The 27,144-nt window shown below is 56.0% G+C and overlaps 1 protein-coding gene across 3 annotated transcripts in view; it reads right to left on the bottom strand.

Moving 5' to 3' along the window:
- Positions 1 to 27,144, bottom strand: part of LOC122494513 (c-Maf inducing protein) — a 235,114-nt gene that overhangs the window by 72,499 nt on the left and 135,471 nt on the right. Inside the window, exons 1-3 of one of the 3 annotated variants that reach the window (XM_043599753.1) lie at positions 22,064 to 22,132; positions 19,627 to 19,752; positions 7,725 to 7,775 (exon numbers count right to left, since the gene is read on the bottom strand). In XM_043599753.1, the coding sequence (XP_043455688.1) occupies positions 7,725 to 7,775; positions 19,627 to 19,752; positions 22,064 to 22,117 (231 nt within the window). In that variant the 5' untranslated portion in view covers positions 22,118 to 22,132. Of the gene's footprint in view, positions 1 to 7,724; positions 7,776 to 16,634; positions 16,848 to 19,626; positions 19,753 to 22,063; positions 22,133 to 27,144 lie in introns of those variants that run through there. The other 2 variants (XM_043599750.1, XM_043599752.1) reach the window with 2 other exon arrangements.

The raw sequence follows: 27,144 nt of genomic DNA, 5'->3' as shown, positions 1-27,144 counted from the left end.
TGGGAGCAAACTGGCAAATGTGGTAAAAGCCACAAAATATACCCCTACTCTTCCCAGGAACCACTGTTCTGGAAATGTGCCTTAGAAAAGTGTTCCAGGGGTGGTTTAGTTGGCTGGGCATCCGACTCTTGATCTCGGCTCAGGTCATGATCTCATGGTTTTGTGGGTTTGAGCCCCACATCGGGCTTTGTGCTGACAGCATGGAGCCTGCCTGGGATTCTCTCCGCCCACCCCCCACCCCACCCCCCGCCGCCTCTCCCTCGCTCATGCTGTCTCTTTTTCAAATAAACAAACATTAAAAAAAAAAAAAAGTTCCAAGGAAGTAGGAGCTTAGATTCGGGAGAAACGCATGGCTGCATTATCCATAATTGAGGAAATGGAGAATGGCCTGAAAGCCCGACCACAGTGAGTCGTTTGGTAAATCAGGCCAAAGTCTCTTCACAGATGTTATGCAGCCATTGGATGCACGTGGGCCTGGACGCAACGAAACGCTTCAGCTGCAACGCTGTGCCGAAGCTGGTCGGACGGTCGGTGCTGTGCACCTGGCCACAGCCGCCAGAGCATCTGCGCAGAGGCAGATGAGGCCTGGAAGGGTATTTGCAAGAGTGACATCAGTCACTGGGTGGGGCCGGCAGCAGCAGAGTGCTCTGCCCTCGGTGTGGCCGCAAAGGCGTTTTCAAGGTGGCTATACAAAGGATGGGGAAAGCGAGAGGAAGCAAGACAGGGAGGAGGGCGAGGAGGGTGAGGGGGACGAGGGGGGAGCGGGGGTCACCGCCTTCCCTCCGGGCCAAGGGGCGTCGTGGCTGGAGCAGGCCAGCCCACCAGGAGCCACACGGGAGGGCGGGGTGGCCCAGGGCAAAGGGGAGTCAGGAGCAAGGCTGGGTGTGGGCACGTAGAGCCAGGATGCTGGCATCTGGGGACACTGGGGACACAGTGTGTCTGGGACAGGTGTGGAGGCGGGTTGGTCCTGAGCTTGACCTTCCGGGCCCCGCACAGGTGGTTGGACAGTGTATCCTGGGGCACGTGGGACAGGGTGGGGCCATCAGCCCCGACCTGTGAGAAGCGGGACTGCCAGGCCAGAGGTTAATTCATAGAATCCTTGTGGTGACGTCTGGGAGACAGAAAAATGAAAAGCTCTCATGACATGGTGTGTCAGACTGAAAACTGAGACCCTACGTGTGTGACACAGCAGAAGAGAAAGGAGGCAAGTCAGGCAGCGCCAGCTCACAGGTGTGAGGAACTGTCCAGTGTGTGTGTGTGTGTGTGTGTGTGTGTGTGTGTGTGTGTACAGGCACGCAGACACGTGTGCAGCTGGGAGCCGCATTCTCAGGGGTTAAGTTCCCAGGTTCTGGACTCAGAGTTGTGTCTCAGCCCCAGCTCCGCGATTTAATAGTTTTCTGCCCCCAAGCAAGTGGTTTAACCCCTCAGCCTCAGTCTCCACATCGGGGAACTAGGGAAGTTCGAGGCCCAGGCTCCTCCGCAGATTTGTGAGAGTTCAATGGGGTGACAATGGCCACCTGCTGCTTTGGCTGAGCGGGGAGCTGGATGAAGACTCGGGACACACGTGCTGGGGGACGCCAGCTCGGGGAGGTTTGCGGTTGCGAACAGAGGCGTCAAGGGGCCACAGACGCGGGACTAGAAGTGGCTCTTCCCCCGGAGGAAAGGCCCACGAGGGAAGAGGGAGGGAGGTCTGGAAGGAAGGTCATAGTTGGGGGCGATGGCACCCGCTGTAGGGTCCACCCTCCCCCCGGGAGCTTCCCTCTAGGGGAGGAGCATCAGCTCTAGGGCCCTCTGTCCCTCTGACCTGGTTGCCCGGGAATCTCGGCACCGGCTGGGGCTCCCCACCCCATGTGGAAATGGGGCGATGGGTCCAGCCTGCCCAAGTGGGGCGGCCAGAAGGGAGGGGGAACCTAGGCTCCGGGCTGCAGTTTTCACCTCTGTGCACCAGGGACCCGGACGGTGGCTGTGCCTTGGCGGGGGCTCCAAGCACAGGACCAGCTCACCTCCACGTCAGGCTCAGTGGCGGCCTGACGTGGACGCTGACTGGCTGTCCTTGGCGACGTCCTTGGGCCGCTCACCCATGAGACGGGGTGGTAAAGACCTGGAGGGCCGCGAGAAGATTCAGGAAGCGAATGTGCGTGAAGTGGTGGGCACGGCAGGGCTCAGAAACCCTCAGGAACGGCCAGCCACCCCCTACAGGTGGGGCCCTCCTGAGGACACTTCCCACCCAGCTCCAATTCTAAAACACGCCTCACGGGGGGCAGTGCCACGGCTGGGGGGTGCTAAGCCGCACTGATGGGGTGCCTGCGATGCTGTCACAGTGGCCACGCCTGCCGGCCCCCTTCCAACTGCTTCACGCACAGCAGAGCGTCCTGCCTACGACGACCCAGTGAGCAAGGGGCTGGATTACCCCCATTTGACAGAGGAGAAGACTGAGGCCCAAATGAACACACTCCATACCCGACGCACTCCTAACGTGGTCACCCCCTCACGTGCAATGGTCTCTCTCTGACTGACATACCCGCCCCCTCACACATTCACTCACTCCCACACTCGTACATTCTCTCACACACACTCACTCCCACACACTCGCCCACACATTCACTCATACGTTCACTCCCACACACTCACACAAATTCACTTACTCGCACACACACTCACAATACTTACACACTTGCACACACATTCATTCACACGCTCACGCACATTCACTCCCACACACTCACTCCCACGTTCACTCTCACACACTCACATGCACGGGCATGTGCACTCCACATTCCTTCCCACCCTCCTGCTCTGTACAGAAGAGGGACAGAGCCCAGGACAGGGTGCCCACGAGGCCGTGGCCGCCCCGGGGGTTCAGGGGAACCTGCCTGGCGAGAGGAGGCAGCGTGGTCAGGGCGGACGCCAGAGAGGACACAAGCTGGGCCGGGACCTCCCCAGAGCCCGGTGCTTTCCTCTGCCCCGTAGCTTCGGGACGGGAAGATAGGCCAGCTTCTTGCCTCCCCCAGAGTCCGCTCCTCCGCCCCTGGCACTTGGGATAGGCCTCGGGGGCTGTTCTTGGGACCCCGGCTTCCCTAGGGGATAAAGTCATCCTGGTTTTCAAGGCTTGTGCACAACAGCCTATGCGAGAACCCCTCTCGGGAAGTGAAAAGGCCGTTTTCCCGCGCTGGAGGGACCAGAAGTGTCAGCCATGCCAGGTGGGTGTATCTGACTTCTTGGGGCTCCTTTATGGGCCCGGTGCGTGTCTCGGCCCGGCCAGGTGCTCACCCACCCCAACAAGCTGTGTACACCCAGGCCTCTTGCCTCGAAACCTGGACACAGAAACAGGCCAGTCTTCACAGCCTGTAAACACACAGCGTGCCCTCACGCGCCTGGCACACAGGGACGGGCTGTCCCCTCACGGCCGTGCACACGTAGGCAGGCCTGTCCCCTCATGGCCTTGCACACACAGACAGGCCTGTCTCCACAGGACCTGGCCTCCAAGGTGCATCTGTGAGTCAGAGATGAGCCCTCATTAACTCAGTACAACTGTTTATGCTTCCACACCCCCAGGAATTGGCCTCATGGGCTAAACCACCCAAACCAAACAGGGCTGGCCTCTCCAGGGAGCCCTCAGGACAGTTGCCCTGCCGCAGAGGATCCTGGGAGATCCCACTGCCCGGAGTAAGCCCAACCCACCCTCCTTCCTGGGCCTGGAGATGCTGGTTGTCCTCCTGTGGGAAGAGTCTCCCTGAACAGTGCCGGTCAAAGGGAGGAGGCCGGAGAGGAACAGCAGAGCTGCTGGGGGGCAGGGGGGGCAGGGAAGGGGATTCTGGGAGTTGGGACGCTGCGGGTCAAACCTGACTCCCATTCTGGGTTGCCTTGGGAACTTGGGCCAGTGACTCGAGATTTCAACACATGCATGAGAGCAACAAGCGACTATTCAGCGAGATAAGATGATGCTTCAAACACGGGGCCCGGGCTGAGGAAATTCCCCAAGTGGACCGTGACTGCACGAGAACAAAGTCTGACACTGAGGCCACCGAACCACGGGAGTCCCAGGACGGAGCAGAGGCTGGCAAGAACATCACACAGGTAGTGTATTTACACTGCCTTGTCCCACAGCACGACTCGAGGTACATTCCACGGGAGCATTTCTCAATCTTTTCCTAATTATTCTTCCCCCAGGAGCCTTTAAACATTTCTCCCCCATTTCCCTTCTTCTCTTTGAAATTAAATGCTAAAAAATAAGATTTTAGGGGCACCTGGGTGGCTCAGTCAGTTGAACGTTCGACTTGGGCTCAGGTCATGATCTCGTGGTTCGTGGGTTCAAGCCCCGCGTCTGGCTCCGTGCTGACAGCTCAGAGCCTGGAGCCTGCTTCAAGTTCTGTGTCTCCCTCTCTCTCTGCCCCTCCCCTGTTCACACACACACACACTCTCTCTCTCTCTCTCTCTCAAAAATGAGTAAACATTAAAAAAATAAAATAAAATAAAAGATTTTGTTGAGTGGGGCTGAACTTTGGAGGGCCACATGCTATTGTAATAACTTAAGGTTTTTTTAAGCCCCAGAGAACCAATTGTGGCCCCTCTGGGAACAATTCTCTGTTGAGAATGCCCTAGAGATACCAGAACAACTCCATAAAAACTAAACCAATGGGAATGTAGTATTTAATAGGCAACATTCTTCACAAGTAAAAGAATGGGTTTTCTACGTGCCCTGTGGCTACAATATGCATATACGTGTTAGTATAAGTGAAAACCAACAAAAACAGTACTTAGAAAATTAAAAAAAAAAAAAAAAATCAAGCCGAGGCTGCAGGATTTCTCAAGTTCTTAGTTTTGACTTGTTAAAAAGATATTGAAAAGAAAATAAAAGGAAAAACCCAAGAAGGTTAGTTGTAAGTGCAGGGAAAAGAGAGCCTGTCACAGGAGAGGCAGAAGGTCACATCCTTCTTTGGACCCTTTAGTCCAAAGCTTCAGAATCAGGCAGAGCTGGATCAAGCAGCCCTACAAATGTGTACTAAAATCCTTTGTGTGGCTATGGATAAGTCACTACACCTCTCTGAGCCTTGGTTCCCCCATGTCCTGAATGACAACGAGCAGAAAAGTGCACAGCCATGCCTGGCACATCATAACTGCATCTGAATTCATGAACACTTGCTAGAATCAATGCATACCATAAAACGAGTAAGCTATAGAACCCGAATTCGAATCCAAGTCTCTCGGCTCAATTTTGCTAGCCCAGGGTGCCTCCAAACACCTTAAATTTCTTTGCCACTTTGAAAAGGAAGGGGAGCACGCCTCCCTCCTCCAGTCTCATCAAAACTGAAACCAAGTTGCTCACACTAAGATACCACTGCCACCTGGTGGCAGCATACCTAAATTATTGGAGTGGGGGCAACTGTCAAAGGAGGAAAACTGCCAGGGTCTTATACACACCTAAGTCACAAGCGAATGCTTATACAGGGAGAACAAACGTCCCCATCAACCACTTCACGAACGGGCTGCACACTGCCCGGCATTTACCAGTTCCTTGAAACTCTGACTTGGGTTTCCTGGACGCTTTGGGGGTTTGTTTGTTTTTGTTTTTGTTTTTGTTTTTAATTTAACAACCACAAAGAAACCAAACACCACTAACATTGAGTGCAGACATCCAGATTTTCCTGGAAACTGCTAGAAGCTCAGGGTCCTCACTTTTGTACTTGTTTAATCAATCGCCTAAATCCCACATGTAATCCTTCATGTTTAAATTTCACGTTTCAAGATTGTCACTTTCCGATCATCTTTCTAAGCCAGTCGGTGTCCCGAAATTCAGCTTTCTATGCCCACCTTCTTAGTTAGCCCTTGTAGCTGCACACTACTCACGAATTCCCCAAGAACTGCCTCTCAGGTGTTCCCACAGGCCGCAGACGACAGTTAAAGAAAATGCAGACTGGGACAAGGCAGGAAGCAGAGCTCTGTGGACTACCACTAAAAACAGCCAGCCGCTCCCTTGACATTGATCTTGGCCACCTTTGCAACGAGGCATTTTCCCAACCTGTCCAGGGGGCAGTTTGTCTCCAAGTGCTTCCTGCCCCTTCCTGAGCTAGGACAAAACAAGGCAATCACCTACTGAGTTTTCCGCTCACATGGAAAACACATACAGAGAACAGAATGGGGCAGAGGCCAGGCAGCCGTTGTGTGTGGCAGTGAAATGGCCTCTTCCTTCAGGTAGGCCCCCTGACCACACTACCCCTGTTATCTTCCCTGCCCCTGGAATGCTCTGGCATTCAACTCCCAGATGGCCCCCTGCAGGTCCTGACGTAAGCCCTGCCTGTCTTGGGACACGTGGGGCCGCAGAGAGCCAGGCCCCAGGGACGCGGGGTAATCTCGCTGGGGAAACGGAGGTCTCAGCAGCACCTGCCGACGCTGTGAGCAGGAATGTGCCACTCTGCCTTCCTAGCTGCAGTCTGCTGCCTTCTGCCTACGTTCGCCAAGCTGTGGGCATGAGAGAGACCTAGGGGAGAACCCCGCCTCTAGCCCTGACCAGCTATGGGAGTGGGGCCAGCCTGGCCTCACCTTCCCCATCCATAAAATGGGAGCAGCGATGGGAATCAGCCTTATAAGGCTGTGGCAAGGGTGAGATGGTCACGAGGAGCCTAGCACACAGTAGGTGCTCAATAAATTCTCGTCCCTTCCCTCCCTTGGAGACTTGCATTGAGTTTCCAAGACTGTCACACAGCACAAAGCAAGTGGCCCTGCAGCTGTCAGCAGGGAGAGGAGGGGAGTGACCCTCTTTAGGGCCAGGAATGTAATTCTGCAGGGTGGTATTTCCGTCCTTGGTCCGGCTGTGATGAGCGTCCCTCTAGAGGCACGGGAGGAATTCCGAGTGTCCCCTCGGTCATCCCAACATGGCACGAGGCCTTAAACTCTGCACAGGGCCGGCCACTCATCCTCAGCGGCTCCCCGGCTCACTGTGAAGACAACAGCTCAGGACGTGCCCCGGTCATCGCGGCCCTACCCTGCTGGCTCTGTGAGGCCACAGGACTGTCACGGCTTGTTCTAAACTAAAATTATCAGAAGGCGCGAGAGCCAGGGAGGCGGGGTGTTAAGTAAGGCGCTGACTGCATGTTCCACACGGGGGAGCACAAAGGGGACTCCCCGGGGGGCTGGGAGGACCCTTCTCAGCAGATCTGGCCCCTGGGTCTCGAAAGTGACAAGCAGAGGACTGATTTCCTTATGTGCTAAAAGGCTCTGGACCATCCTATGCAGAGCTCGAACCGGAAAACTGGGCCAAAGAACCAGGTAACGGACAGGAAGTGAAGAGCGGGGAGAATGGCTGAGTGGTGGACTCCCTGGAAAACTTACGTTTGGAGCAACCTTCCGAAGTTACTTTGAACCCAGAGCCCTGAGACCCTGAGCCTGCCTCACCCAGCCCCTCAGGCGGGCCCCTGTTCTGAAAGCAAGCCCTTCTGTGGTCCTTTTGGAAGCAGGCCCAACGCTCTAAAGCTCCTGAGCAAAGTCAATGGCCAACGGGGCAGGAATGCCTTTTCGGCACCGCAGGGAGAAAGGCACCGGACGTCAGAGGGAGAAGGGGGAGACGCTTTCGTGCACTGGAGGGATGCTCCCGGGCTGAGCTGTCTGGAAGGCAGGAGGCGTCTGCCCTCACGCCTCCGGGTAACAGACGAGCTTTGATTTGAGCCGGCAGGAGGCTGCCCGAGACGAGGCGGCCGCCCGAAAGCAGCCACCGAGTCAGGACTTACCTTCCACTGCAGAGAATGGAACCACTGGTCTCTCAGGTAGCTGTTGGCAGCCTGCAACGACAAGAACAGGACAGCAAGGTCCGGTCACCGGCTTGCAGCATGTCAGGGCACTACTGCGCGGGCCCCAGGCTGCCCCGTCCAGCAGGCTCTGCCCTGCGGCCCGAGCACAGGGACCCACCCAGCTGAACCTTTCAGGTGCAAAAACCGAAACAGAAGTGGCAACCGGGGGGACTTTTCTGAAATGAGTCATCACTGCCGCTGCGTGCTTACAATTTGCTGGGTATAAGTGACTCCACACACCGGCTGCTTGAAGAGCTTTCACTGCACACGTATCTTGACTTCATTAGGATCACGGGAGGGGCCGGGGCGAGCGGAGAGAGGCACGGTGGTAGGAGCAGATCGGGTGCCTCCTTTCCACCAGGCACTGCTCCAGGCACCCGGCGCCTGTTATTCACGCGTTCTGTCATCAGCCCTCACAATAGCCCTGTGAGGTGGCTACGCCCATTTCACAGGGGGAGAAACTGAGTCTCTGATGTCTCACATCAACTAAGTACATTCAAACCCAGGCAGGCTGGCTTCAGAGCCTGTGGGTTTATGAACCTCTTGCCAACCGCAGAAAGTCATGGGAGAGAGTGCCTGGCCTTGAGTTAGAGGTGGACTCGAGTTAAAAATCACTGTGCAGGGAGCAAAATCTTCCCAGAGGTGCACCACCCTAGTTCGCAGACCTTGGCAACTGGGCCTGGATTTTCTTCTCCGTAAAACGGGGCCACTAACCCTATCTTGCAGGAATGCTGTGAGGATTGGGAAGGATTCCTGTAAGGTGCACAGAATCGGGCCTAGCACATAGTACGTGCTCACACAGAAACACAGCCTCTGTCGTTACTGTCATCACTAATCCCTCTCAAGTGAATCGTGGCCCGAGGAAGGCCCTGCAATTGTCACGCTGCTGTGGCTCTCACCCCCGGTTCCAGCACGGCTCTGGGTGATAACAGCAATATTTATGGCTCATTTAATGTGCACCAGACACAGTGCTAAGGTCTATGCGTGGACTGGCTTGTTTGGTCCTGGCCAGTCTACCCTGGGAAGTCGGGACCGTCAGCATCGTCACCCCTACGGTACAAACGAGGAAACTGAGGCTCAGGGAGGTTAAGAACGTTCCCACAGGCTCACAGGGAGTAGGTGTGGGACCAGGACTTGAACCCAGGCAGTCTGACTCATGCTGTAAACCACAAAGTTTCTGGCATTCCAAGTTTTCCAGTCACCATCCCTAAGGGCAGAAATGCAGTGTCTGTTCTCGCCTGACCCCGCAGCCCTCTGTTCTAAGTTGACCCTGACTTTCATGGTCCCAGGACTCTCACAAAGGCTGGAGCTTCTTTCCAAGTATGAAAGTCCAACTTCTGTTCCCAGCCTGCATGGACACATACACACACACACACACGCACAAGCGGGTACAACTTTGGGTCACCCTCTGTCAAGGGGATCCAGGTGCCCTACCCAGATCCTCGATGGGGCATCAGTCGCTTGCCCAGGGCACAGTTTGGGGAAATCTCTGGGCTTGAATAAACGAATCTGTTCCGTGGCCAGTGCGGGAGGGTAAGGGTACCAGGTCCCCGTGTGCAAACTCAGAGATTGGCAGACTGATACCAGCCTGTGGACACAAGGCAAGTTGGCATCTCTGCCCTGAGTGGGAGTGGGCCGGGGGACACCTTCCGTGTGATTCAGAGACCTCTGCGGTGGCCGAGTCTCCAAGAGACCTGGGTTCAAGTTCCCTGAAGACACAGAGCCTTTGTCACCTGACTGGGGAGGTGATGGCCGAAGGGGAGTCTCACGGGACCAGCAGCACCCCGGAGGGTCTGTGGCTGACTCACCTCCCATCAGTGCTGACCTAGCTCTGTGGTCTTGTGACACTTCTTGTTCATTAGGATGAAAAAATACACCCCATGCTCAGGGAGAGCGACGCAAAGATCCCCAACAATGAGATAATCCACGCAAAACGCTTACTTAGCTCAGCGCCTGGCACGTGTAGACACTTTACAAACAGCACCGATCAGGATCCGTGCAGCCACGGCCTGTGGGGTGCTGATAAACGTGGAACAACAGGCTTGCAGAATAGAAAAGCCCTGGTCACAGCATGTGCCACCTTCTGTGCTGTAAACGATCCCACTGTGGCTGCTTCCACGCCACAAGGAGGGAAATCCCTGGACCACGGTTGGGAAGAGACGCGTTGGATCCGCTCTCAGGGGCCGGTCCCGGCCGGTGTGAGCCTACCCGGCACACGCCCAGCCCACAACCATCTCTGGGCTTCTTAACACACCCAAGTTGGCCAGAGAGAGGGGCAGGTGCGGGAGGCCAAATACAGGACCCCCAGAGATGGTCCACATGCTTGTCCTTGCGAAGGCCTCACCTTAGGTGGCAAATGGGCTTTGCTAAGATTTGAGGAAGTTAAGGACCTTGAAATGGGGAGGTCATTCTGCGTTCTCTGGGTGAGTCAATGTCATCAGAAAGGTCCTTACAAGAGGGAGGCTGGAGGTCAGAGAGAAGAGACAGAAACAGAGGTTGGAGCGATGCGGCCACAAGCTAAGGGTCACAGCCAGCCTCTGAAGCTGGAAAAGGCACGGAAAGCTATTCTCCCAAGAGCTTCCGCAAGGCTCTAGCCCTGCCGACATCTTGATTTTGGCCCAGTGGGCCCTGTGCTGGACTTCTGGCCTCCAGAACTAGAAACAAACAAGTACTAAATTTGTGTTGTCTGAACCGCTAAAGGTGTGGTAATGTGTGACAGCAGCAGTAGAAAACCGGTGTGGGAGGCATGGATAGTTAGTGCTCATAGGGGCTGCTCTGTTGGTCCTGGGGGTGCACAGTGGGCCCGGGCAATGCCCATAAGGTGTCACTGGTTGGACTGAATGACCAAGTGAATGAGCTCCTTGAGGGCAGAGTCCTTTTAAAAACATTTTTTTTTATTTTGAGGGAGAGCGGTGTGTGTGGGGGGAGAGAGAGAGAGACAGACAGTGAGTCTCTGAGAAGGAGAATCTCAAGCAGACTCCACACTGAGCACAGGGCCCGGCTTAGGGCTCCATCCCACGACCCTGCGATCATGACCTGGGCCAAAATCGAGAGCCAGATGCTCAACCAACTGAGCCATCCAGGTGCCCTGAGGGCAGAGCCTTATGCCCAAATCCCCCGTGCTGATTAGCAGTCCCGGGTACCACTGCGGGGCTGGCTGCACAAGAATGAATGAACACGCACACAAAGCAGGAGGTGAGAAAGCAGAGCAGTGGTAGGAAGCACTAGATAGTGACTCCCTTTCTGTGCCTCGGCCGCCGAATCGAACACAGACCTGGTCTCCCCGTGACCAGGCCCAGCCCTTCCCATTCTGGGAACCACCCCAGCACGCAAGCTCCTGTTGGGGATTTTTAAGGCGGCGGGGGGGGGGGGGGGGGGGGCGCCCCTCCCTTGGTTGACTGTGAGGAGCAGGTGATCCAGGCCGCGTCAGTCGCGTCGGTCAGAAGCCCCTGCCCAGGACTCTGGGTCTTGAGCCAAGCAATGTGGGGATGAAGGGGTTAAGAATTCATCATGAGGCAGAGGGGTGTCTTCCGCTAAAGGCAAACCCTAGGCTGGGTGGGGCACGGTGCTACCACCTGCCTCAGCCTGTTCTCCAGGCTCCCGTCAATCCTTCCAGTATATTCCTTTTCTGCTGGAGACGCCCTGAGTCCATCTTGCCTGCTTACGTCCAAGAGCCCTGACTGACCCACAAGGCACCAGTGGACACTTGTTCCTTCTCAAAAACGCATGTTCCAAAGCATTTTCTCTCCAGCTGTTCATCCAGAAGGCGCTGGCCAGCCCCGGAGCGGCAGCTTCCCCTGCTTCCACCACAAGCCCTCCTCTCCCACCCCCCAGGTGGTCTGGCTCTGCCCGACCTCGACCTCCACCTCGACGTGCCCGGCCTGCTGCTAAGCAGAGATAGCTGTGCACGTTTCCTCCCCTGCCCTGGTGCCTGGGGCCGCGTCCCCGGGTCTCCGTTGGGTCTGCTGTGTCCTGTTTGACAGCAGCCTTGCGGTCTAGAAGGGGAAGAAGGTTCCTTCAGCGACACAACCCCATTTCACCTGCCCTGCTCACCTCCCCTCTCGGCCTGACCTTTCTGGCAGAACCCCCTGCATGTTCCAAGTCCCTCCTCACGTGGGAGAGCCCCCGCGCCTGCCCACACCCAGCTTCCCAGCTGCCTCCATCATCCGTGAGCATCTCAGCTGGAGGAGGTCAGTCACGTTCTGGAAAAAACACAGGTGTGGGTTCAGTGGAGCAGTTGGTGGATCCCAGCTGAAAACAGCTGTGTGACCCTGGACCACCCCGCCTGTACCGTGGACCCGGGGAGCCTGCCTCCCCAAGGCACGGGGCTGAACTGAGACGCACAGGGCAGGAACCCCGGCTGATGTCACCTACCAGGCACCGAGCAAACTGCTCTGCACACCTCACTCTGAGGCGAGGCCTGGAGGCTCTGAGCAGGTGGGAGGGCCCTGCCACCTGCCTGGGCGCTGACCCAGCCCGACCCCTGACCACACCATCGCCCTCGCTGCTACAGCTTGTCTGGCACGTGCCCCTTCTCTGTCCTCCGCACCCCTCGCCCCCTCCAGCACTTTGGCTGGGACCACGCTCCCCGCCCTCCTTCCTGCCACTCTCAGAGCCCCATCCCGCCCACGGGACTGGGAAAGGAGACAGAGTCCCGTCGGATTAACTGCCACCTCCCCGGTGAAGCCGGGGTCACCAAGTTCGCCGAGTGGACTCATGACACGGGGGCAAATGCTGGAGGTGCCATCTGGTTCCGTGCCTCCACTCCAGGGGGGCAGAGACAGCAGACGTCCCCCACCCCACCCGCTGGGCTCATCATTCCCCAGCGCGACCGGGAGGAGAGGTGGCCACAGCCCTCGCTGTGCCCTCTGGGCTGGCTGCACTTTGGAGGAAGACAGAGGCCGTGGCTACGTTCGTCCATCGTAACAAATGAGGCTCTTTGAACTGGAGGCTCAAAGGGATTTCAAGGATCACCCATTGAGGAGTTCTTGGTTTTGGGGCGGATTTATGGGAATCTGAATCCCTCTGAGAACCTGAAACAAGCTGCAGAATCACACCCAAGTACAGTGCACATGTGTCCACTGCACAGACATGCAGGTGCACGCAAAGACACCCACAGACACACCCACCCACCCACCCACCCCCACACACACACACACGCACACGCACACAGAGGCAGTTTTGGAAGACACCACGGGCCGTAGGTTAGGGACCCAATTCTAGCCCAGCCCATCCCTTCCTGCCACGCTTCTGATGAGTAAACTGAGGCCCGGACTTGCTGTGGTCTTATCAGCATCCTCCCGCAAAGTGTCCAGCTCTCCTCCCAGCACGTGGCAGGTACTCGGAGCCACGGGGCTGGCCGTGGCCAACCAAGTGTGAGTGGATGTGACCTGCGTCGCTTCCAGTGGAGCCTCTACGAGCCAGCACGCTACTTAGCAGGTTAAAACCAGGAACGTGCCAGACGGCACCGGCTCCATGAGCAGTACTCCCCGCTGACCCACCACGGACACGTGGCCCGAGTGAGAAAAAATCCTTCGCTGTTTTGAGCCACTGAGAAGCTGGGGCTGCTTTGCCACGGCAGCAGAACCGAGCATGAGCCGGCTTGCTTGGCTTCTCATGTAGCTTTCACACCGGACACACATCCTACCGGGAACACTCTGCCTTCCTCCTCCCTCAGGGCCCGCTGCGCTACGCACCCTTCAGTTCTGCCCCGAATTCCTCTCCCCCCTTTCCCTTTCCCTCGCCATCCCGGACCACCTCAGGCGGTGGACGCTCACCTAACTGCCCTGCCCTGCCCTGCGAGTGCTGATCTCATCGTTCTTCTCTCTCTCCAGGCCGCGAGCTCCATGAGGTCAGCAACCATGTCTGATTTACTCACTACTGCGTCCGCAAAACCCAGAGAAATGTCTGTTAAATGAAAGATTGGCTGGGATGTTGGATGGATGACTGGATGGACACGCGGATGCATGGATGACGGATGGGTAGACGGGTGGACGGACAGATACATAAATGGATTGGGTGGGTGGAGAGTTAGATGGATGGGTGAAGCACGACCCGTCCTGCTCGTTGGAAGAAAATCTCATGTGCAGTCAGGCTTCAAAAGAACTACTCAGTCTTGATCCCGTCTCTTCCCCAAGGTGTATCTGATCGGGACTAAAAAAGAGTCACGGCGGTCTTTTCCCCGAAAACCTCCTATGACCAGGCACAGTGCTAAGTATTTTACGTGCAGTAACGCTGGTCCTCACAACAGCCAAGGAGGCAGGTCCTACAACTCCAGCTCACAGACAAGATCAGTGCCCTGGAGAGGTTACTGCTGCTCGTCCAAGGCCGCACAGGCTGCCCGCCCCCAACACGAGAGCCATGTGTCTGGGCTCCAGCAGGCTTGCAGGAACTGGGCTGGGGAATCAGAAGGCATTATGCCTGGTGAAAGGGGGGGAGGAAGGACTCGGCTCGGGGGCCAGAACTTTCCTCCCGAAGAGGGGCGGCGCATCTCTCACTGACGGAGCCGGGGAGCGTGGGCCACGAACTGCTCCTTCTTCTGGTTTGTCTGGTTTCGAAGAAGGACGGATGCTGCTCGGGGCGCGGGGCGGGGGGATGTCCGGGATCCCGACCTATCACCTCTAAGTGCCTCCCAATGGAAAGGAGAGGTCCACTCTGGACTGGGCTGTACGTGGCCCGGAGGAGAGGGTGAGTTTCTGCATAGGGTTTCTATACTGCTGTATGGGCAGCTGAGCCAGGACGACTTGGCCCCGTGGGATGCAGGGTACAGCTCAGAGTCGTGGGGGGGGAGGGGGGGGTCACTGGATTCAAGCATGGGAAAGAGCCCCTGGAGGCAGGCAGGCCTGCTCAGGCCAGTGCTAATTTCTCCTAGCGATAAATCTTTCTAATACTGGAAGGGCCTCGTTCCAGGCAAATTCTGCCTAATTTCCTCTTCGAAAGTTGCCAAGTTCTCTCTCATTGTTGTATTGTCTCGAGAGGTGAGAAAAACAGCCAAGGGTGCACTGTGGGTGACTGTTCCCAAGTTCTCCTTCCTGGCCCAACTTCTTAGGGAAAAAAACAGCACGTGCTTTTCAGACCGGAAAGCTCTTTCTCACTGGCTTCCAGTAAGAAGGGAACCCACCCTGTCCCTGCCCCTGACGCCTGGCCTCTGGAGATCCTCTTGTGAGAAGAGCCGGTCTCTGAGACCATCGGGAGACGAGAGTCTCTTTGTTCTGGTTCCGCCTGGACCCTGTTTTAGGAGCAGGGGGCTCCTGTCTACTTCTCACGGATGGGCAGAAACCCAACTGCAAGGCAGAAATCCCCAGATGATGGGCGCCACAGGGCTCTTTAATGCTGGCTACCCCACCCCACAGGCCGGCAAGGAGCCCCCCCGCCCTGGACGCTTTCATTGCACCGTTTATGTTCTTATGTAGTTACTTCCTCACAATGAAACATCAGCACAAAGGGCATTAAGGGGGGAAAGAAGATAAATAGGCCCTTTCTGCACCCGGGGATTCTAATAACATGGCATTAGGGAGCTCATGCTGAAAAACACAAAGCTTCCAGAAAGACACCAACTGGACAAGGCTGGGAGGCTGGTGCCTTTGTCTGGGGATTCGACCTGCTGGCTCTCTGCGCTGGGAGAAGGCGCGGTTGCCAGAGATCGTCTCTTAACCTTCCCTGAACTCGGATAGGTCAGCTCCCAGAGGTCTGAGTGAGGCACCGATTCAAATTCTAACAAAGCAGCTTTGTCAGGAGGTCCCTGGGAGAGAGACGGAGGTTGGAGAGGGAGGAACAGAGGGAGGAGGAGACACAGAGGCAGTTAAGTCAAGACGCACGGAGAGAAGGGCCTGGGGTGGAGAGAGGCTTGGGATGGAGAAAGACATCAGACAAAAAAACAACAACAAAAAAAAACCAAACTGTAAGAGAAGCAGAGAGTGAAATACAGCGAGAGAGAGGGAGACACGGGGAGAAGAGAAAGTGTCAGAGAGAGACAGAGGAAAACAGATTCACGTGGGTGCGAGAACCCGAAAGAGAGACCGAGAGCGAGAGCCTGGCAGGCGAGGGTGGGGACCCCTGCAACCCCAACATCACCCCACGGGAGGGAACAGCCGTGCACATGAAGCAGGACGTGACCCTCTTCAGAGCTGCTGGAACAGGCCAGACCCTCCAGCCTTGTGAGGTTACTTCCTCTGGCAGGGAGGCGGTGCGTGGAGCACGGGGCCGCGACGAGAAGTTCCAGGGACCAGCCCCGTGCAGCACTTCCATCATTCTGCGATGACGGAAACGGTCTTTCTCTGCACCGTCCAAGCAGCAGCCGCTAGGTCCGTGTGCTATCGAGCATGGACCGTGGATCTGCATTCTCAACTTGATTCAGTAAATTAAAATGCAGACAACCCAGTGTGGCTAGTGGCTGCCGGCGGAAGGCACCACTGGGGGGGGGGGGGCATTTCACCCTCTGCCTGCCCTGTGGCCAGGGGCGCCCAGACCCAGACAAAGCTGCTCCAGGCGGCCTTGCCCCCTGAGCACAGCGGGCTGCGTCCTGGTCCTTCCTGCACGCACGGCAGGGAGGACTGCTCAGTCATGCCACAGCTCCGGGTCCCATCACACAAACCGGGACAAACCCAAAGAAGGCTCCTGCGGACTGTGTCGACAGCACGCGAGGAGCGCCGCCCTGGGGCTTCAGGTACCTTCCAGCCCAAAGCCCATCTCCAAGATGACTCGGAACCCACTTATGTAACAAGGCGGCCACACACCACCCATGAATCTGTGGGGGGGGGGGGGGAGGAGGGCGATGATGAGAAGGAAGCAAGGTGGAAGCTGATGGAAACGGCAGAGGGAGAGGCTGAGGTGGGGGGGGGTTGCACCCACCTGGGCTCTCCGAGTAATGGGGTGGAGGGCCGTGTGTGAGTCCCGCTCTCCTGCTCCAGCCTCTGTCCACCGGAGCTGGCGGGGGGGGGGGGGGGGCAGCGAGCAAGGGGGGTGCTGGTGCAGGCCCGCCTGTCGGCTCGGCAGGGGGAGCTCTGACGCGAGGCCACGGCCGGACGCAGCCCCAGCCAGGCGAGTCATAACCGCCGGCCCGCAGCCACGGCCTGGGTTAAAGGGACACTCCACTGCCCAGCAACCCACATCCCTCTAAACCTCCCTGCCCCTCCACCCCTGGGCGAGCGGCATTCGGGCCTTCCTTGGGGGGACGCCGGCCCCTCCAGCCCCAGGAACGATGCGACCCTCCTGCCGGTCAAGCAGCAGCCACTATACATCCCAGGAGATTGGGGCTCAGGGCCCTCCCCACTCTAGCTGGACTACTTCAAGGTTTCCCTCCCTCCTGCCTCCCTCTGGTGCTCCCTCTCTGTCCTGCAACTAGACTGATCCCTCTACTGTCCCTTCCAACCCGTAGGAGCTTTCCATGGCTCCCCAGTGCCCTCGGAACATAGCCTTGGCTTCTTCACTCGGCTAATAAGACCCACAGAGTCTGGCGGTGACCCAAGAGCTCTGGACATCATCCACAGGGCCCTGAACCTGCCTCCCCCTCTCTTCCAGGGCAGCAAACACCCCCTCTCTCACATTCATGCTTTGCACCCGCATTCCCTCTGCCCCGAGAGTGTGCCCCCCCATCCTGGCACACTCCTACTCATCCCTCTATGCCCCACTATAATGTCGCCACCCCTGGGGAACCTTCTCTGGCCCCCCCAGGCCGAGGGAGTCAGTCCCTGCCCTCCGGGATATGCCTCTATTTTAGCTGTTATCTCTGTAGTCATGTGTTTAGAGCTCGGTCTCCCCAGAGAGCCCCACAACTCTTCGAGGATGGGGCCAAGGGGCTCATTTACTTTCCTCCCCCAGCACAGGGGGCAGGCCGGCTCGGTGCTCTGTGAGTCAGTAGGATTTTCTCTGTACCACTCTTCTCCAGCTTTCCACAGGATGCTATTACTGTCCCCACCCCCCGAATGTCCCGCCGCTGCTCAGGTCCCAGCCCAAGGGGGCCGGAAGTGGCTGCCCCCCCAGACTCCAGATGGCAGCTGTCAGAGGGGCGGAAGGACAGACAGGAGAGTTCTGATGGCTGGGCTGGGGGGGGGGGGGTGGGGAGGAGGGAAAAGGTGAGGGCAGGTAGAAGAAAGACAGCCAAGTGCAGAGGGCGCCAGAACTGAGAAGAAAACGGACGGGCAGCCATGGTGTTGGTGTCCTCCAAGGGATGACCGTAAAGAAGAGGATTTTTCTAAAGAATTAGCTGTTAGAGTCAGCTTGTTGAGCTCAGCATTCCTCAGAGGCCAGACCATGTGCCTCTCGCCCTCAATGTTGTTACACAATCTAGTGGCCGCTTTGGAAATGCGTTTTAGGGAACATCTCTTCAGGCTCAGGGCAGATCTCCCTGGAGTGACAGAGTTAGAAAGAATATGTTCCTAAAAGAAGGGCCTGTTCTCCCAAAGACAAGAGAATGAATTCTCTCTAGATGAGCACTTTCTGACTCGGGGTCCCTGCCGGAGGCTGGGACGGCTCTGCCCGAAACGACACAGGACACATCGCAGTATACATTGCTGCAAATTTTTCAGCCACGATTCCTTGCCTGGTGGACCCACCTCTCCCGGACCACAAGGTCCTGGAAGGGCCATGAGAGTACAGAGCCCCCTATGGTCAAGGCTGGGTATGTAACCTAGGGTGGGGCCATCCCTGGGATGTAGGGGACTACAGCAGGGCCAGTCAGAATCTTCTAGATTTTACCGAATGGTACTGGAAGAAAAATGGGCTCTCACATTTTTAAGGACAGAAGTCCCTCTTTCCCGGGGTGCCTGGGGGCTCAGTCGGTTAAGCAACCGACTCTTGATTTTGGCTCAGGTCGTGATCTCACGGTTCATGAGTTGCAGCCCTGAGGCGGGCTCTCTGCTGGCAGTGAGGAGCCTGCTTGGGATCCTCTCTCCTTCCCTCTCTGCCCCTCCCCTGCTCATGCACCCACGTGTATGCTCTCTCTCAAATAAATAAATAAACTTAAAAAAAAAAAAAGTCCATTTTTCTCATGCATGGAGAAACCATCCCTGACAATGAAGCCAATGCACAGAAAGAGAGCCAGGAAATGGAGACAGAGAGAGTCCCTGAATACTATTATCACTTGGCTCCTGGATCAAGCTATGCCTGAAGGCCTCTCTTAGACTTCCCAGTTACTTGAACACAATTACAGCATCAAATTCTTTTCGCTTCAGAGAGTTTGAATGTTTGTATCATTTCCAAACAACAGCCCTGACCGATACGCACAAAATGCACCCTTTTCCAAGGAGACAGCTCTGGGGGGCTCAGTCGGTTGACCTTTGATTTCGGCTCAGGTCATGATCCCGGGGCTGTGGGAGGGAGTCCCGCATCAGGCTCTGGGCTGATTAAGACTCTCTCCCTCTGCCCCTGTCTACTGCTCGTGGTGTGCACGTTCCCCATCTCTCTCTCTCTCTCTCAAAGGACAAAAAAAAGACTGAGACTGACGAGAAGAACCTCCTCCTCACTCGAAGTAGAGCAAAAGGTGGCATGTGTTGCTTACTATGGCCTTCTAAGGCCTAAAAACATGCCTTTGTGCCTCAGTTACCTCATCTGTAAAATGGAGATCAAAAGACCCATTTCTCAGGTTTGTGGCGAGAAAGAAAAGCGTAAGACATAAGGTTCCTGGGCTGCAACGGGCAGGCGGTAGGAGCTCAGTCTGTGCACATTCCCTGCTCGTCTCCCAGAGAGGGCCCCACGGTTTATACCTTTCTTATGCTGGAGAAGAATGTGCCCTAAGCTAAATAACCTTCCCTCCTGGGAGCTGGCCGTCTCCTCTGAGGGAAAGCGGAGTGCGAGAGCGCGGAGGGGGCAGAGGAAACTGCTTGTTCATGTTTGTCTCTCCTACCTGCAGTAAGACTGTTCCCCCAGGGATTGTGAGCTGTAAACAGTACTTCGGGGCATTCTCCCAGGACAGCAGCTGAACGTCTTCAATAGCGCTGTAGGAGACCGAGTTTTCCATGTACCCAGTTGGCTGCAGCAAAAAGAAAAAAAGAAAAAGAGAGAGAGAAGACACACATTGGTTACAAGATCAGGCACAGTATCCATGCCTCAAAGGAGGTTCCAGAAAACATCCTCCCGCGCCTCCCCCCCGCCCCATTCTGGCAACAGGCAAACCGAGTTGGTACAGACACGGGGCGACTCTGGAGACCAAAGGAACTCCGTCTTTCCTAGCATCCCAGCTGGCAGGAGGGGGCTGCAGTGGAAACTCGCCCCCGTGTTTGGAGCTGTAGAGTCGGGACCAGACTGGGGGCACCTTAAGGGCAAAGCCTGTACCCTGTTCCTCTGGGCGTTCGCGGGGCCCAGCACAGGGCAGAGCCTGGGTCCCTCCAGCCCTCACTGTGTCCAAGCCACTGCCTTCTCCTGCCCAGAATGCAGTCATAGACCCCCTTGTATTTCCCGGTCTCATCTCCCCACCCAGATATGCACTCTCCACTCGAGACCCAGGGCCACATTCCAAGTCGACGAACTGTATCCCCCTATTCCCTGTTCAGTGTCCTTCCACAGCTCCCGGTGGCCCAAGCACGAATCCCACGTGCCCCTCCACCCCTGCCAGGCTCTTTCCTCCAGCCGCACCCACTTTCTCTTCTCCGTCGGCCCTCCCCAATGGCCCACCCGGTGGCACCACACAGCTAGCCTGCCCTTTGTCCCCAAACGGTTGTGGCCCAATCCCTGGCATCTCCTCCTCCACTGTCCAGGCCTCAGCTCCACAGGTCTTCTGGGGGGCCTGCTACCCCCCAGACCCTAAAGCCCACCTGGCCACATCCTTCCCTGTGCCCTCGGCGCTCCGCGCACCCCATTGAATCACTGTGGACGTCTACCATATGTCATCTACTGATGCCTGCCTCCTGGCCAGGCTGCAGCTCCGTAAGGTCAGCCCCATGTCTGTCTTGCTCCCTGCCCTCTCTCCACAGAGCCTGGCACGTGGCAAGGGCTCAACAATTTGTGTCGAAAGGAAGAACTGGAACAGCTTTCGTCGGTCAATGCTGGGGTGAGGGCAGGGAGAGAGAAACTCACAGCCGCTCACTACTCTCTGAGGGAGCTCCCCTGTCACGGAGAGAAGGCACCAGGAGCCAAGGGGATGCACTGGTCACCAGGTACCAGCAGCGTCCTTATCGCCCTGACCCCAGGAAGCCATACTTAAGCAGAGCCAGAGGCAAGCGTAGCTTAGCCGAGAAGGCAGAATGTGACGGGTGACACGTCCCCAGCCGTGACGCGCGCCAAGCGAGGTCTCCTTCCATCCTCACAACGGCCCCGTGGAGCAGGTGCCAGGGCCATCCCACCGCACGATGAGGAACCTGAGGTGTCACATGACTTGCCCAAGGTAGGCCAGCTGGGACGGGGGCTGGCCAGGGCCGAACCGAGCTGGTGACTCAGGAATCGGTGCCCTAACCACTCCCCACTGAGCTGCACACAGGAGGGGGCGCAAGGTAAAACCCATGGCCTGACGAGTTCACTCTACCATCGGGATTTAGGACCGCCACGAGGTTTTAAATTTCCATTTCTGTCTGCCCAAGTTGAGATGCAGTGGTGGTGGTGGAGAGGGCTGAGGGCACAGGCTGCGGCAAATTTCCCTGATATGATCGGTCACCGGGCTCAGGAAGGGAGAGAGGTTGATCAATACATTCGTTCTTTCATTCATTCATTTACTCATTCACTCATCTGACGTATTCGTTGGGCATCTATTACGGTATACGCCCATATGCCGGGTGCTGGAGATACAGCAGGGGATGAGACAGGAGCCCAGGGGGGGCAAGGAGATAACAAACCAAATACACAGATAAACAGCAGGTGCTGCACCAAGAATCCAAGAGGGTGCGCTCACAGGGGCTAAGAGCTGCGGTGCCCCGTGCCCCGGAGAGGTGGAGCAGAAGTACGCCCCGGAGCTCGGAGCTCGTGGCCAGTGCAAAGGCCCAGGCGTGGGACCGAGCTGGGCGTGTTCAGGGAGGAGACTGCCCAAGGGAGGAAGGCCACTCCCAGAGGGTCCTGTGGGCCCAGCCAGGGGTCTGGGGTGGAGTGTTGTTTGGGGAAGAGACTCGGGAGGAGGGGACAGAAGCAGGAACAGCCTGGAGGCTCCAGAGCAGGTTCCTAGCAAACAGAGGCGGGGGGGGGGGGGGGGGGGGGGGGGGGGGAGGAGAGGCAGCGGGGGAGGGGCAGTCAGATCCCTTCTGCCCTTCCCCAAAGGCACAGAGCCCACCCCTCAGCACCAATCCCAGGAGCCTCTGTGTCTGACCAGGAGAGTTGCCGTGGTGCATCCCAGAGGCAGATGTGTGGGCTCCCCTCACCTTGCAGCCTGTGCCGGCGCCCCATGCACTGTTCTGTTCTCGGTATTCCGCCATCAATGACTCAGCTCCGACCGCACATCTTGTCCCGAGAATATCCGTGCAACCAGGGGCTCGGGGGATTGGTTAGACACTTATTATCTGAACCCACGTTCAAGTATTTATTGTGTGCTGTCTCCCTGCTAGTGTTCCAGCACAAGAGCAGAAATCTCCACCTGTTCTGTTCCAAGTGCCCAAAGAGACCCTGGCACTGAGACGGGGGTAGTCATTTCCTTCCCAATGAAGGAATTATTTTCCTAAATAACACAGTGTTCATCCATGTGTTACTTCTAATCATGACACAGAACATACTTGGGGAAGATGCTTTCTGGGGATCATTTTAAAAATTAAATTTTAAAATTAAAACTTAATTGACAAATGAAAAAAAAAATCTCCTTTCGGAAGCAATGGCACCCGGGTACCAGATGCGCCCAAGTCCACCTCCCTCCCTTTACGAGGTCTGGTCGGCCTCCAAACTCCATGCCGTTGACCCCTCGAGACATACAGAGGCCAGAGGACACGGGGTGAGCCATGGCCACTAACACATCTGGAAAACCGCCAGACCACACCAAACAAGAGAAAGATAGCAACGCCCATTCTGTAAATATCTGGACTCGATGATCCAAACCGAGCCAACGGCCAGCCTCGTTTCTTTAGAAGCGCACCTATGGGCCTCCAAGCTTCTGCCTCCCACCGGCCTCCCCGGGGGCCCTGGGACACGACGAGGCTCCGCACTGCCCCGTGTGGCACCAAGCCCGTGGCGACCACACGCTCGGGGCGGGGTGACCACTCCCGACATGTGCTGTGCGATGTCCAGGAGGCGGGGCTTGCCTGTGTCTGCCTTTCTCACGACCCTGCTCCAGCTGCTTCAATGTGGCCTTGATTAGAAGTTGCAACACAGGCTTTTTGGGGAAAGGTTGGGTATAAATAAATACATACTGGTTTTTAATAGCAGACGTTCTGCTTTCCCACTGTTCGAAACAGTACTGGCTAAAAGCAAAATGTGTATAGGGAGACCTGTGTTTGAGTCTCTTAACTGTGTGGCTTCATGCAAGTTACTGTACCTCTCTGAGTCCATTTCAGCCAACGGTAAAACGAGAATTTATTAGACAGGATTATTTTCTAATAATCCTTAAAGGAGACCCAGTCTGTCAAGGCTTAGCACCGCATCTGGGACATTCTAAAAAGCGCAGTAAAATGAAGTTCTGCGAGAAACAAGAAACTCTCCCTCTAGGCTCTTTCTCCCCCAGACCCATACCTCTGGTCTCACCGTGACAAAAGGATCAGATAAACCCCAACTGAAGGACGTTCCTCACAACACCTGACCAGTACTCATCAAAACCAAGGAAAGTCCAAGCAACTGTCCCAGACGTGAGAATTCTCCGTCTATGGAGGAGGACCACTCCTTCACTGTGGGATCCCCAGTGGGATCCTGGGACAGAAGACGGACATTAGGTAAAAACGAAGGGAATCAAATAAAGCCTGGGCTTTAATAACAGCATATCACTACTGGTTCATTAGTTGTGACAAATGTATCATGTTTCTGGGAGACGTTCACAACTGGGGTAGCGGGCTTAGGGGTCCACGGAAACTCTGTGCTGCCTTTGTAACTTTTCTGTACATCTCAAACTGTCCTAAGATAAAATGTTCACAGACGGAAATTAACTGCTGCCATGTTGTTACTAGCATCGTCTTCGACGACAGAGCCTAGGCAGGAGCCCAGGGGGCTTACAAGGGAAAGGGGACGGATCGGGACTGAGAGTCCCTGAATGCTCTCTTGGGATTCAGGTGTGAGCCAGTGCTGACCACGGGCCTCCTTCGTCTGGGTACTTTCACACGGCTGGGGTGATTTCACAGATAACTGATAATTCCTTGGTAATCTGAACACGATGATCTGAGTTACAGTGCAGGAGATTCCTACATGGGGTAAAGGCTGAGTCAGATAAAAAAGAAAAATTTAATTCCCCTCCACTTGAGGGAAGCTGGGAAATCCAGCTCTGAAAGGTACATGTAACAGAACAACAAGCAGACTCGGTTGTTTCTACATGTAAAACAGTGCGAGGCCATACTGCACGATTCTGTGTACGTGACGTCTCGGAAGGAGCACAACTACGAACTTGAACTCAGACTAGCGCTCTCCAGCGGCCAGGGTGCGGGTGGGGACCAGTTACCAAGGGGCACGGGGAGCTGTGTGGGGTGATGGAAATATTTTTAAAAAGAATTTTTTTAAGTTTATTTATTTATTTTTGAGAGAGAGAGCGAGAGAGCATTGTGAGTGGAGGAGGGGCACAAGAAGAGAGAGAATCCCAACCAGGCTCTGCACTGTCTGCACAGAACCCAACTCGGGGCTGGAACTCATGAAGTGTGAGATCATGACCTGAGTTGAAATCGAGAGATGGGACGCTTAACCGACTGAGCCACCCAGGGGCCCCTGGAATTAGTCTGTATCTCGATGGTGGTGGTGGTGGTTACCTGACTGTGTATCTTTGTCAAAACTCACAAATCTACACCCTTAAAGGATGAATTTTACTGAAAGTAAATTAGAGGTCAAACCTAAGAAAGGCAATGTGTGAATACTGTAGATGATTTGGAAGCCGACGAGTAGAATGAAATCTTTCAGATAAAATCACGTCAAGACCACTCATTAGCACTTTGGTATATTACCTTTATATTACCCTCCTGATTATTTTTTATACATGATTTTTTTTTTTTTACAGAGCCCAAGTCATACAATACATATAATCTTGTGACTTGCCTGTTTTTTTTTTCTTTTTAACATAATGTTCCATCACATGCACATCGTATATTCTGGACAATAATTTCCAGAACTATTATTTAGTGGCTATAAAGCATTTGGCCACTGTTTTATCACTGCTTCCCACCTCCCCCACCACCATGGACAGTGTGGTTGTTTCATTTTATGCCACTATAAACAACTCCACAATGAACATCCTTGTGAAACGTGTTTTTCTACCCTATATTTAGGATTATTTCCTTAGGCCAGATTCCCAGAAATGGAATTACTGGGACAAAGGGTAAAAGCATATTTTACGTCATTGCCAAATTGCTCTCATTAAAGAGATATTAAAGAGAACCGGGGAGCCCTGGCTAAGGCTGGGGGGGCCTTCGTCCTGAGCCCTGAGCCTGGCTGGGTCCTGGAAAAGCCAGGCTCTGATCCCGGTGAGCTCAGAGGGACCACATGGCGGCCAAGTGCCCACAGCTCGACTGCGCCGCACAGGGGCTGGGATCACAGAAGTCTGCACACAGGTCCAGGCGCGTGGGGACGCTGCTCTCCCGTGGGAGTTGAGGTGCCTCTGTCCTTTTGCCCTTGGGGACTGATGAGGGGCTAGCTTGGGGGTCTTGGTGTCCGTCAGACCAGGAAGAGAGCGCTCCCCTTCTGCTTCTGTTTCTGAGATGAGCTGCTTCTCTGGCATCCCCTCGATGCCCGGATCTGGGCTCAGGAGAGCAGAGCCTGGAGGGGCTTTGTGAGGGCCCGTAGTCAACAAAGACCCTCGGAGCTGACATTCCACACTGGGAACCCCCTCGGACCTCCCACGTCAGAGTAGGCAAGGAGTGGGGTGACCAAACTCCCTGAAGCAGCCCCTCCCCCAGAGGCCCCCAGGCTGCACCTCCCCCTGCTTCCCAGGGAGCCAGCTCCTTCCCACCCAAACCTGCCTGGTTTCCATGGGGATTCCTCTAAAAGCGAATGTGAATCATGATGTCTGCGACCCCCAAGACGAGGCTCAGGCTGACTCAAGGCATATGTTGGGAAGGTGTCCAGCACCAATCCCAGGAAGGGGAGCAGGGAAGAGGCTCCCAGACCCCAAGAGGAGAAGCCGGTCTGGAAACACCCTCCATGAGCTCACTCCTGAAGCAGGTGGACGTGGGAGGCTGGGAAACCTTGCCCCCCGGGGGACCCGGGCTGAGAACAGCAGTCTGTTTGCCATGGGTGGGGGTGGGGGTGGGGGTGGGGTTGGCGCCCTGGCACCCTGCTGGGTGAGCCACGCTATAGACAGGTCCCCCTCTCCCTGCATGGAAGCTGCCTGAGTCATCGTGGAGGGAGACCCCTCTCTGCACAGCCCGACTCCACATGGCACCATCCCACTGGAATGAGGACGGGCTTGCTGCTGCCCGCTGCCCCCTGGACACACACCCTGGACTCAAAGGACAGATGTCAGGTCAGAGGATAGGGAAGCCTCTTCCAGCCCGTTTGGAGAGTCAACAACAACGACAACAGTAATAATGACGGCACTGTTACCTCTGGTATTAAGTACCACAGAACGGCTCGGATCGGAGGAGTGGGTTTCAGCTCACCTCCCCCTGCTGCTTTCTAGAACTGAGATAAAATTCATATAAAATCAAACGCTAACCACTTTAAAACGTACAACGCAATGGCCGCTGGCACATTCACAGTGTCGTGCAACTTCATGGCACTTAGTTCAGTGCTAAGGCATTCTCAGCGCTCCGAAAGGAGACTCCGTACCCACGAAGCGGTCACTCCCCCACGGGGCTGCTGGCCGCTGGTCTGCTACCTGTCCCCGCGGCTTGGCCTCTTGTGGACATTTCCCGTCAGTGCAATCACGCAGCACGTGGCCCTTCTCGCTGGCTCTTTTCCCTGGAGGTTCCGGAGGTTCACCCACGTCACAGCATGTATCGGTTATGGCTGCATAACGTCCCGCTGAAGGGACAGGCCACGTTTGCCTTACTCCTTCGCAGCCGAGGGACATCTGGGTGGTTTCCCCCTTTGGGGGAGGGGGGACGGTCTGCTGCATATTTTTCCGGTGATAAGGAAGGACGTGGGCCCCACCAACACAGCCCTGGCGAAGCCCCTCGTGCACGGAAAGGCACAGGTGCCCCTGGTTAACACGCCTCGAGCGGGTAGCACGTGGGCAGCACCACGCCGAGGACACGTCTTCTCCCACTTGACCAGGCCGCGGCGCTGGAGGGGGGCCGTGTTTACCCCTGTTTATCCGTATGCTACAGACGAGGCAGGTCCAGAGAGGTGCTGACGTGTCACGGACCCCTGCTTTTAAGAGACACACCCA

This window comes from Prionailurus bengalensis, chromosome E2, assembly GCF_016509475.1.
Source record: "Prionailurus bengalensis isolate Pbe53 chromosome E2, Fcat_Pben_1.1_paternal_pri, whole genome shotgun sequence".
NCBI classification, from domain to species: domain Eukaryota; kingdom Metazoa; phylum Chordata; class Mammalia; order Carnivora; family Felidae; genus Prionailurus; species Prionailurus bengalensis.
This window is presented reverse-complemented; position numbering and strand designations above follow the sequence as displayed.